The 11,514-nt window shown below is 46.9% G+C and overlaps 1 protein-coding gene across 3 annotated transcripts in view; it reads right to left on the reverse strand.

The window, feature by feature from the left end:
* MYO1D (myosin ID) overlaps positions 1-1,045 on the reverse strand; it is a 303,283-nt gene extending 302,238 nt beyond the window's left edge. Inside the window, exon 1 of one of the 3 annotated variants that reach the window (XM_084750418.1) lies at positions 653-1,045. In XM_084750418.1, coding sequence (XP_084606544.1) covers positions 653-747 — 95 coding nt within the window. In that variant the 5' untranslated portion in view covers positions 748-1,045. Of the gene's footprint in view, positions 1-339; positions 531-652 lie in introns of those variants that run through there. The other 2 variants (XM_084750417.1, XM_084750419.1) reach the window with 2 other exon arrangements.
* Between the last annotated feature and the right edge of the window lie 10,469 nt (positions 1,046-11,514).

Genomic DNA, 11,514 nt, shown 5'->3' on the forward strand with positions numbered 1-11,514 from the left:
CAGTTTATCTTGGCACTGGCAAGTACAGCAGTCTCTTCGACGTCTGGAAACGTGTCTAATTACGTCGAACGAGTAACTAAAAAATACCCGTGTCCCGGAACAGACAGACAGCTCAGGGTTCACTCCATAGCATCCTGAATGGCAGGATGGAACCACGCCAGGAAAAAGAAAAAGAAAAGTCAAGAACGAAAGCGGGAAGAGATGACAGCCTCTTTTAAAGGAGCCCTCCAGTTTTCCTAGGGCCGCCAGGGGACACCAAACGGCTCCCAAAAGTTTCTTTTCCTTCTTTTCCTTTACTTTTGTTCCATTAAGTCACCCGATCCCGCCCACATCACTTACCTGGCACTGGACAGGCTAGCACAGCCCCAAGCGACCTCAAGCTCAGCATACCCCTATGGCCTCCAATCTGGACACCACATAGGGACGACCCCAGACCCCTAAAAGTTGAACCCTACACCTCACCACACCCTAGAGTCCCAAGGCCGCACCATGGAGGAGTCCTCTCTCGAGGAGGCGTGACCACCCAGCGCCGCGGACCCCCTGTCACCCCGCGGCACTTCTGCGCTGGAGCTGCTCGCCCCCCGGTCACCCCCGAAGCTTCAGCAGCGCCCCCTCTCGGGAAACCCGAGCGTGGCTGCCGTGACCCGCTCACCTGAGCCTAAGGTTGGCCATGAACTCGGGCATGGAGACGGTGTCCATCAGCACGAAGTCCGCCTTGCCGAACTCAAGGCTCTCTTGCTCCGCCATGGCGCTGGCTCAGGTGGGCGCGGGGCCTCAGGTGGGCGCGCTCGGGCTGGGGCTGGGGCTGGGGCGGGGGCGCGCGGCACGCTCGGGCGGGGTCCGGCCGGAGAGAGAGAGGCGGCCGCCAGTCCTCAGCGCTCGGGCCGGCGCGTCTCTGGAACGGGCGAGGCCGCCGGCTTCCGCTCCTCCCGCGGTGGCTGCGGGGTGTGTAGGGGCCGTGGTGGCGAGACGGAGACGGCGGCGGCTGGTCCCTCCTCTAGCCCGGGTCCGGCTGAGCCCCGCCCGCCCTGGCCATTCGGGCTCCGCCCCTCAAAGGAGCCCGCCCAGCCTCGGCCCGGCCGCCTCCTCACCTGGGCGGCGCGCACGCGCGGGGCGGGGACGCGCTCCTGGCCAGCCGCGGCGGACGAGCGGCAGCGCCCCCTAGAGACAGGCACGGGCATCTCGCATGGCGGGGTGCTGTGTGGTCCTCTGACTGCGGGGTAGAATTAGGGCCTTGCTGTCTAGTGCGTGCCAACAAACTTACAAACATAACTTGAGCAGGCTTGGCGCGAGTTATCCGTTATGATTCCGTCAAGCTGTCCCGTGCTCGCGTGCTACCCAGGAGCTGAGTAGAGATGGCTATAGTTGCGAACACTTCCAGGTCACCAAAAACGTTGTTCAGAGCTGTTCTCAGTGTCTTAGCAAACTTAAGTAACTTTGTCACAATGCTAGGAAATGGAGAAGCTGAGGCTTCGTGGAGGTCATTTGATTTATGAGCCCCAGCGTTCAGCCACATGGCTTACTCTTCCTCCATTTCCAGTAGTCGCCCCCCCCCCTTTTTTTTCTTCCACTCATCTGAGCATGCCGTCAGACATTACCGTGTACTCGTAAGTGTTTAATACATGTATGGATCATCTCCTCAGGATAATATCAGACTTCTAGCATAGAAGACTGTGTCCTACACTTTTCGGTATCTCCCCCACTCCCCACACATCCCAAGTAGCTATTGTACTGGGTCGTATTATAAATAAGAAATCCACAAAATTAGTTGCATGGATTATCATGAGTTGTATGTGCTCTCCAGCTTTAAAGGCACATTGGGTGCTCTTAAAATGGGGGGGGGGGCTGGAGAGATAGTTCTGTTGTTAAGAGCACTTCTTCTTTCAGAGGACGGGAGATCAGTTCTCAGCACACACATGACAGTTTCACCTGTAATTCCAGTTCCAGGCGATGAGACACCCTCTTCCTACCTCTGAGGGCACCAAGCAGAAACATGGTGAATATATGTGTGTGTGTGTGTGTGTGTGTGTGTGTGTGTGTGTGTGTGTGTGTGTGTGTGTGCAGGCACTCACATGTTCACATAAGAGCAAATAAATATTTTAAATTTTTTGTTCCAAACATAGACTATATTTTCCTGATGGAAATCATTGTAAGGGCCATTGCCCAGTGCCTACACCTGTCCAGGCCGGTGTTTTTGTTAGGACCATCTTCTGTGCAGCATCTGATAGGAAATCTAGAGGCCTCCAAGCCCTGGCTGGGCTTCGGCTCTGTGGCTGAACTTGAGATGAGCAGACTAGACTGAAAGGCCTTGGCATCTTTCAGCTGCCAACAACCCACACTTGCCAAGAGAGGGGACAGTGCCTTGATCATGTCCGTGGAGCACCTCTGCTGTCAGAAGGCTAGCCTGGTCCCTGGCACGGCACAGCCAGCGAGGCTGTCGTTTGGCTCCTGTGTGTAGCTCTCCGTCTTCAGAAGATCCCTGCATTTCCTTGTGCTTGTGTGTAGAGGAAGAACTCTGTGATAAGACACTTCCAAGGGAGGTGGGACTGTCCTGTGCTTGGGTCATGTGGGAGAGTGGACCAGTGGCTAAGAAGACACTCGTATAGAGTGATTCTGCATTTCGACAGCGTTCACAGCAGCGTATTTCAATGTAAGCAGAACTGACTTTGTAGAGGGAAAGAAACAGATCTCAGAGTCTGTGGCCTAGGAAACAGACCTCAAGCCCTATTAGTAAGTGGATATGTATGTAGGCCCTGTAGATATGTGTGTGTGTGTGTGTGTGTGTGTGTGTGTGTGTGTGTGTGTTCCTGAGTCCTGGGGAAAAATTCTAGCCACTAGGAAAAGAGACATGAAAGCCTATAGAGTAAAAAAAAATATGCAGGGAATGAGAGCTCTAGCTGGGTGATATGTAGTTTTCAAGTGGCTAAGTTTGGATAACTTTATTATAGCCATTGTCATGTACAGGAGCCTCAAATCTAAAATGTATATACAATCTGTGCAAAGATATTCTGTAAGCTCCTGTATACGTCCAGGTTAGGACAGAGTCAGGCACTGAAGCCAATAAGTTTCTTTTAATGAACTCAGAGCTATCCAGTGAGGTCCACTGTTAATTTAAATCAGCCCCAGGTTTCCAGTGTAAATTTCTTATGTGTTGGGTTGTGCAGTATAAAGAGAATTGTGATCCACATGTTCAGGGGTAATTTGTTACTTGTATCATTTTTATATGCAGCCTTCTAGTGCCCTGCTGCAGCCTTATTAATCACACAAAGCCCAGATATTTGCAGACACGGCAAGAAGACTAAGCATTGAGGACTATACTCAAGCAGGCTAAATTAGAGCAGTTTAGCTTGCTATGAATCTCTTTCATGATAAAATGAGAGGAGAAACATATTTGGCTATGCATGCTTGGTTATGGTTTACGGTACACTAACAAGTAAAATGAGAGTTTGCATCACTGGTAGTGAGATGTACTGGCATTGTGAACTTTCTGATTTGATTGCCTGCAAAAGACACAATACCATTTAATTGCCAGAAATACATAAGCTGAACGCATCTGTAAAGAAACATGAAGCAAAACCAAAGCAAGGAGGAACCTGCAAGAGAATTGATCGGTACCCATCGAAAATACCAATGGTGCGAAAACACAAAGATGCCAAGACCCTGGTCCAGATTACAGGTGACCAAAGAGACATCACAGCTAAAGGCAATGTGTGATCCTCAAACCAGGAAAAGGCAAAGGATGCTGATGCAATGGACTATCTATCAGACAGTAGTCGATGGTGTTAATGTTAGTAACCCTAAACTCAGTTATTGTGCTAAGGCTTCCTAGGGGAGTATCTCGTTACGAGTAGATATTAAAGTCTTTCGTAATAAAAGATATGGCATCTCAAACTGCTTGATAAAAAGCGCTTTCAGACTATCCGCTTTTGGTCAATGTGAACACAGTGTGCAGGCCTGCTCAGGCTTACTCTAATGACTAGGCCACAGCACGGGGGCTGCTGGCGTATCAGTGAAAATCAACTCTGGGTGATGTGCTTGGACCGTTTGCTCTCTTTCAGTTTCCCTAGCACGTTTCTGGTTTGTTTTGTCCCACCCTCTTTTTATCTCCCTTTACCAGGGGTTCTGCACCCCAGCAAGACAATTATTTTTTTTCAGCATGAACCTAACAAAACAGAAACAGGAAGGGAAGGAAAAAAAATACAGCCATGAAGAATATTTAAAGGGCATTTTATAGTTATTTTATGAGCTTGAGTTGTTACAGAGCCGGAACAGTAAGGAACAGTAAGGCAAATTTACATTGCAAAGTAACTTCATGATATATTTGTAGACATACAGAAATCATTTGGGTTCTGTCACAGAAAGTATTTCAAACATACTGCCTTCCTTTTCATGAGTAAGCCTAGATTTGAACTAAAAGTGACACAACAAAAGTAGCATATATACTGCCTGTAGTTTTGCTTGTTTGTTTTGGTGTTTTGAAACAGAGTCTCACTGTGTATCTTAGGCTAGCCTTTAACTAAAACGTGTAACAATTCTCCCAAGGCCTATGCCACTGTGCTGGTTAGTTTTTCTTGTCAACTTGACACAAACTAGGGTTATCTAGGAAAAGGAACCTCAGTTGAAAAAGAATGCCTTGTCAAACTAGACTGTAGACAAGCCTGTAAGGCATCTTCTTGACTAATGATTAACATGGGAAGGCTCAGCTTACTGAGGGTGGTGCCACCCCTGGGCAGCTAGGCCTTGGTTGCATAAGAAAGCAGGCTGAGTCAGGCCTGGTGGTGCACGCCTTTACTCCCAGCACTCAAAAAACCTTAAAAAATAAAATAAATAAATAAAAATGGTAGCCTGAGCCAGGTGCACTTCTGTGATCCCAGCACTCAGTGAGGCAGAGGCAGGCAGATCGCTTTGAGTTCGAGGCCAGGCTGATCTACAAACCAAGTCAAGGACAGCCAAGACAATACAGAGAAACCCTGTCTTGAAAAAGCAAAAAACAAACAAACAAACAAAAACAACAACAACAACAAAAATATATATATAGAGAGAGAGAGAAGAAAAAAGAAAAAGAAAAAGAAAAAAGAAAGCAGGCTGAGTAGACCATGTGGAACAAGTTACTAAAAAACACTCCTCCGTGTGTCCCTGCTGTAAGTTCCTGCCTCCCGGTTTCTGCCTTGACTTCCTGTCCTGCCTTCCCTCTAGGTGAATTGTAAATTGTGAGGTGAAATAAGCTCTTTCCTCCCCAAGCTGTTTGTGATCATAGTGTTTTATCACAGCAATAGACAGTAGACTAAGACAGCTATCACATCCAGCTTTATCTGTAGTTTCTGAAGCCTAAATTTTTAAAGTAAAAACACACCCTGTGCTGGCTATCTTTATGTCCATTTGACACAAGCTAGAGTTAACTGAAAAGAAGGACCCTCAGGAGAGGAAAACGCCGATATAAGATCTGGCGTTTTCTTAATTACTGATTGATGGGTGTGGGGCCAGCTCATTGTGAGTAGTGCCATCCTTGGACTGGTGGTCCTGAGTTCTATAAGAAAGGACGCTGAGGGCTGGAGAGACGGCTCAGCAGTTAAGAGCACTGACTGCTCTTCCAGAGGTCATGAGTTCAATTCCCAGCAGCCACATGGTGGCTCACAACCATCTATAATATGATCTGATGCCCTCCTCTGGCCTGCAGGTGAACATGTAGGCAGAGCTCTGTATATATAGTAATAAATAAATCTTTAAAAAAGGACGCTGATCAAGCCATGATGAGCACACAGTAAGCAACACCCCCTCACCCCCCATCCCCACCCCCCATGGGCTCTTCAGCAGCTCCTGCCTCCATGTTCCTGCCTTGCTTGAGTTCCCACCCTCGGTGCTTTTGATGTTGAATTGTTATATGGAACTGTGAGTGAAATAAACCCTTTCCTCCCAAGTTGCTTTTGGTCAAGGTGTTTCATCACAACACTAGTAAACCTAGCTGAGGCACACCAACTCTGATGCCATTGATGATTTTTGTCTACCTCTGGACCCTTTCTTCGCCTACAACCCCTACATCCTGGTACTCTATGGGAGCAAAGAAAAATGAACAGTAGGGGTCACCCTTAAAAGTGAAAAAAAAAAAAGGACTTTAAAACGAAACCAGCATGGTGATACACACCTTTATGTGTGGTGATTTGAATGAAAATGGCCCCCGTAGGCGCACAGGGAGTGGCACTATTAGAAGGCATGGCCTTGATGGAGTGGGCGTGGCCTTGTTGGAGGAAGTGTGTTCCCAGAGAAGGGCTTTGAGGTCTCAGAAGCTCAAGCCAGGCTCAGCATTGCTCTCTCTTCCTGCTGCCTGCCGATCCTGACGTGGAACTTCTGGCTACCTGTCCAGCACCATGTCTGCCCACACACCTTCATATGCCCATCATGATAATGGACTAAACCTCTAAACTGTAATCCGGCTCCAATGAAATGTTTTCCTTTATACTAGTTGCTGTCGTCATGGGGGTCTCTTCACAGCAACAGAAACCCTAACTAGACATCATGTTTTACTAAAAATATGTGGACTGGGCTGGAGAGATGGCTCAGAGGTTAAGGGTACTGACTGCTCTTCCAAAGGTCATGAGTTCAATTCCCAGCAACCACATATTGGCTCACAACCATCTATAATGAGATCTGTATACATAATAAATAAATGAATCTTTAAAAAAACAAACAAAAAAAATGCGGGCTTTGTCTCCTGAGCTGCCTGTATTAAGTACATACACAAAACAGTGTTTGCATAAGGCTGGCTCCTTTCTTCTGCCCCCGTGGGTGATCTCTTTGCGGACTCCAAATTAGGAAGCCTTGAGCTGAAGGGAAGCTTACTTCACAAGTCCTCATCACTGGAGAAGGAAGAAGAATGTAGGGAAATTACCTTCATGATCCTGTGAGTCACCAAACAGGGACTGTCCCAACAACCCACCCACAGAGGAGCCACGGATTTCAGGCCACAGGCAAGAAAGAATCACACAGAGGATGTGGACACAGCCTAGAACTGCCTCTAGAACAGATTCTGCTTGTGATGCAATTGCAGAGGTATATATCCTCCCCGCCCCTGACCTCCACCTCCCCATGCCGTGGACCGGGTCTCTAGCCTTGCATAAGCTGGTAGAGTGCTGTACCACTGAGCCACACTCCCCAGCTCATGCCTTTCTTAGCTGCCAACATTTCTTATCACACTGGGTTGGAATTGGCTGTCTAAGCATGTTCCCCTAAACACCCTGAGACAGGGACATGCTCCTCAAACCTTGTCTGGTGCTCAGTAGGTACATTAATTATCCAGTTAATTAATTAGAAAATAGATTTGTGTGCATGTGGTCCATCATGAGGGCTTTTCTCTAAGCCTCCGGCCAGACAATCACTAACTCTTCTGGCTTTTGGAACTATTCCTAGAACCCATAGATTTGACAGTATGAGAGGAAAAAGAATTTTACAATCCATTCATGAGGTAATGGTATCTTTGGGTGAGATGTCTCCAGCTTTAAAGCATGTGAGATCCATTTAGGAACCTGGACAAAATGCATATTTGTGAGGGAAAAAAATCTGGAGCTAATTGCTTGCTATCTTGGTTTCATCAGGACCTCACTGTATTACCATGGTGGTCCCAGGACACATGCATGTATGGGGAGCGGCCCTTAGTGGCTCTTGGCTTACAACATTGGGCAATTCCACCTTGTCTGTAGACTCCATTTTCTATACCTCTGCCTGGCATGTGGCAGGCTGGGATCAGCCCAGGCCACTCTGCCCTGGTCCTGGGGAGCCTCTGCCCGTGGGCCGGAGCACACCTGGTAATTCTTTTGCCTCAGCCACCTGAGTACTGGGATTACATGTATGAACTACACGGGCAGTCTCTTCTACAGACCCAACATATACATCCCATTAAAAGGTTCTGTCAATGAGAAAAGAAATGTGAGAGGGAAGGTAAAGGCTATCGAGGATGAGAAACATACTAGAGCTTCTCTTGGTGGTCTACACCACTCTGAAACTGTTTCCCTCCTTTTCTCTCTTCTTTAGAGTGCAAGCTGGATGGAAGATGATGATGATGATGATGATGATGATGATGATGATGATGATGATTGTTGTTGTTGTTGTTGTTATTTTATGAAGGAAGAAAATTATTCCAATTCCCTTTTTCCTTCTGACAACATAGCAAGTAGTTATTATTTGGTCATATGTATGTTTTGTAATGTCCATAACTCCTAACTCCCAACTCCCTCCCAGAGGCATAGAAAATAGAATTCCTCTTCCCCGAGGTGAGTCAGAGAACCTCTAATCTCCAACTTGTCTTTCTTGGAGCAAGGAATAAATGTTCTGACTTCCTATCTGATAGTATGTGTTAAGACACATACTCCTTAGAAGGGTCCTACCCCAAGGTGCAGTGCATGGAAAGGCCAAGAAGAATGTGACCGCATGGGCCTTGCTGAGTTTCTCCATCAGTCTATTAACATTTGGTTATGTCCTTTCTCTCCAATCATATTTCTACAAGATTGTCCGTGCTTTAATCATGTCTGCGCAACAAACCCTCGATGAAAACCCAAACAGGTTTCAGGGATCTTCTGGCTAGCTGAACGCATGGCAGGTCCTGTAGGGCAGCACACATAGGCCTTTATGTTCCTTCCATATGCTTAGCCCGTTGGTCTCTGCATCCATACCCTTTTGTAGTGTTCTCTCTCTCTCTCTCTCTCTCTCTCTCTCTCTCTCTCTCTCTCTCTCTCTCTCTCTGTCTCTCTGTGTGTGTCTCTCTCTCTGTGTTTGTCTGTCTGTCTCTCTCTGTTTATGTGTGTGTGTCTGTCTGTCTGTCTCTGTTTCTGTGTGTGTGTGTGTGTGTGTGTGCGTGTTCTTGTCTCTCTGTCTCTCTCTGTGTCTGTCTCTGCTTCTCTATGTGTGTTATGTGTATATCTGGCAAATGTGTTTCCATGAGTTCTCTGAGATAATCTAACAAATTAAACCCAAGACGGGCACTGAGGTAACTCTGGCTGGTAGCATTAACTTGGAAACATGGGTAAAGAAACTTAGGGTGTCTGTTGGCATCTGGGTGGAGGCAATCTTGTGGATACGTCTATCTTATCTATTGACAAGTAGGTAAATATTAGAATTGGACTAGGGAAATACCCATCTGGTGTCCATTGCTGCAGACTTGCCTGTGGCGGTGGGGGAAGCAGCATCTGCTGTCAAGAGTAATCCAGGATGTGAATGTATAATAAGAGAAACTGAGTCTGGATTCTCTCATTATCATCAAACTGTTTCAAAATCAATGTTTCAGGAACACTGTGGCCTCTAGTCTCCCCCAGATTCCTTTCTAACTGATTTTCATTCATAGTCCCTGTTTTTTTAACGAGAGAGCTGAAGTGGTACCCATCACCTAGAGTTAAGACTATGAAATAGGGCTGGGGAGATGGCTAAGTTGGTAAAGTGCTCGAATGCAAGCAAGAGGACCCGAGTTCAATTCCCTCTATCTATGTAAAAAGTCCGTGGAGGAGCTAGAGAGATGGCTCAGAGGTTAAGAGCACTGTCTGCTCTTCCCAAGGTCCTGAGTTCAATTCCTAGCAACCACATGGTGACTCACAATCATCTATAATGAGATCTCGTGCCCTCTTCTGGCCTGTGGGTGTACATGTAAACAGAACACTGTACACATTAAAAAAAAAAAGTCGGTGGAATGGCATACACCTGCAATCCCTGCTCAGGGGAGGAATAGACAGGAGGATCTCTGTGGCTTGTTGGTTTGCTACTCTAGCTGAGTTGATGAGCTTAAAAAAAAATTATATATATATATATATATATACACACACATATATATGGGAATGATTTAGGAAGACCCCTGATATCAACATCTGTCCTGAACACACACATGCACACAGGTGCATGTGCACCTGTATGAACACGTGCAACTGCACACATATGTGTGCTCACACACAAAATCATGAAATGAGATGGCATCCGAATGAAGTGTGACTCCCTGGCATTTTCCAGTTCCGTTCTTTACACTATCTGGAGGTAGAAACAACACCAACCATAGTTGTATCCGAATTCTGACAGCTGAGCCCTAAAGAAATGAGACAAGGGGAAAGTTTCAATTATTTAAAAAGCTGGGTCAGCAAATCCTAGGAAACCTCAGAGGTCATGTAACCCAATATCCCCTCCAGGACCTGAATCCCTGGTAGAACCCACTACTGCCTAGGCCTACCTTGGCCACTCAGGCTTCCCCTGTGCCCAGCAGGTGTCCCCTACTGTCACTGATATTCCATATGCTCACTGTGCCCCTAGGCCAACCAGCTCTCAACTGTCCAATCTTCTGACCTTGATACTTATTGACCCCTGTTTATGAGCTGGGTTCGTTCTTTGGGTCTGATAGGCCATCAAGATAAGACCAGGGGGCAATGAGGAGTAATCAAATTGGGGAGCCAAGGTCAAGGCCAGAAGAACCTACTTCTCTCAAGGGGACCTCCCTCTTGGAGCTTCTAGCCAAAGAATTCTGGCCCTGTCCTCACTGATTTTTTCCCCTATGTTTATTTGTTCTTGGAGTCTAAAGTAGTCCAGGCTAGCCCCAAACTTGCTCTGTAGCTGAATACGAGTTTAAACTTTTGCTCTTCTTGCCTTGACTTTCTAAGTGCTGGGTTTCCAGGTTAAGCATCACTTATCCACCCCTTTTCTCTAAGTCACCTTTTCAGTGCCCCAGTCTGACCTCGCTTGTCTCTTAATAATGCCATGGACACTTTCTCTTAGCGTTCCCATCTGCTCTAATTCTCTACAGTTGAGTCTTCCTGGTGTATCTAGTATTTCTATTGACCAGGACTTGGCCCAGAACAGCACTCTCTTCATCCTTACGAAGGTGGTACTCATCCATTAGGCACCCGTACCAGAGCTGTAGGATGGGACCTTTAATAGCATCCCAGGAGATCCTACTGCAAGTGGCCAGAGACAGGCCATGGAAGAATGTTTATCTGGGGGAGAGTTCAAGTTCGAGCTTCGCCACCTACTAGTTATATGGCTCTGGGCTTATTAGCTCATTTCTATAAGCCGCAGTGCTTTCATTTCGAATAAACAGATGATAAAATTCATCTCAGTGTGTTTAGAACCACAAAACAAAGTGACATCTATAAGATGCTTCGTATAATTCCAGGCAGGTGGCAAATGCTAGTTAAACACAAGCTACTGTCGCTGTTAGTGTATTTCTTCTTCAGAACAGGGACATTCTCAGATGAAAATGATTTACTGCATGTCCTTTTAAACTAAGAAGGGGAAAAGGTCTTACTTTGTGAGTATGAGTGTTTTGCCTACATTTCTGTCTGTGTGAGCACTGTGTGAGTGCCTGGTGCCCATGGAGGCGGAAAAGGGCACCGAGGGCCCAGCTAGTGCTCTTAACTACTGAGCCGTCCTCTCCAGCCTCTGCATCTCCAGCCTCTGCATCTCCAGCCTCTGCATCATCTCCGGCCTCTGCATCTCCAGCCTCTGCATCTCCAGCCTCTGCATCTCCAGCCTCTGCATCATCTCCAGCCTCTG

This window comes from Acomys minous (assembly GCF_964271855.1).
Source record: "Acomys minous genome assembly, chromosome: 12".
Classification (NCBI taxonomy): Eukaryota; Metazoa; Chordata; class Mammalia; order Rodentia; family Muridae; genus Acomys; species Acomys minous.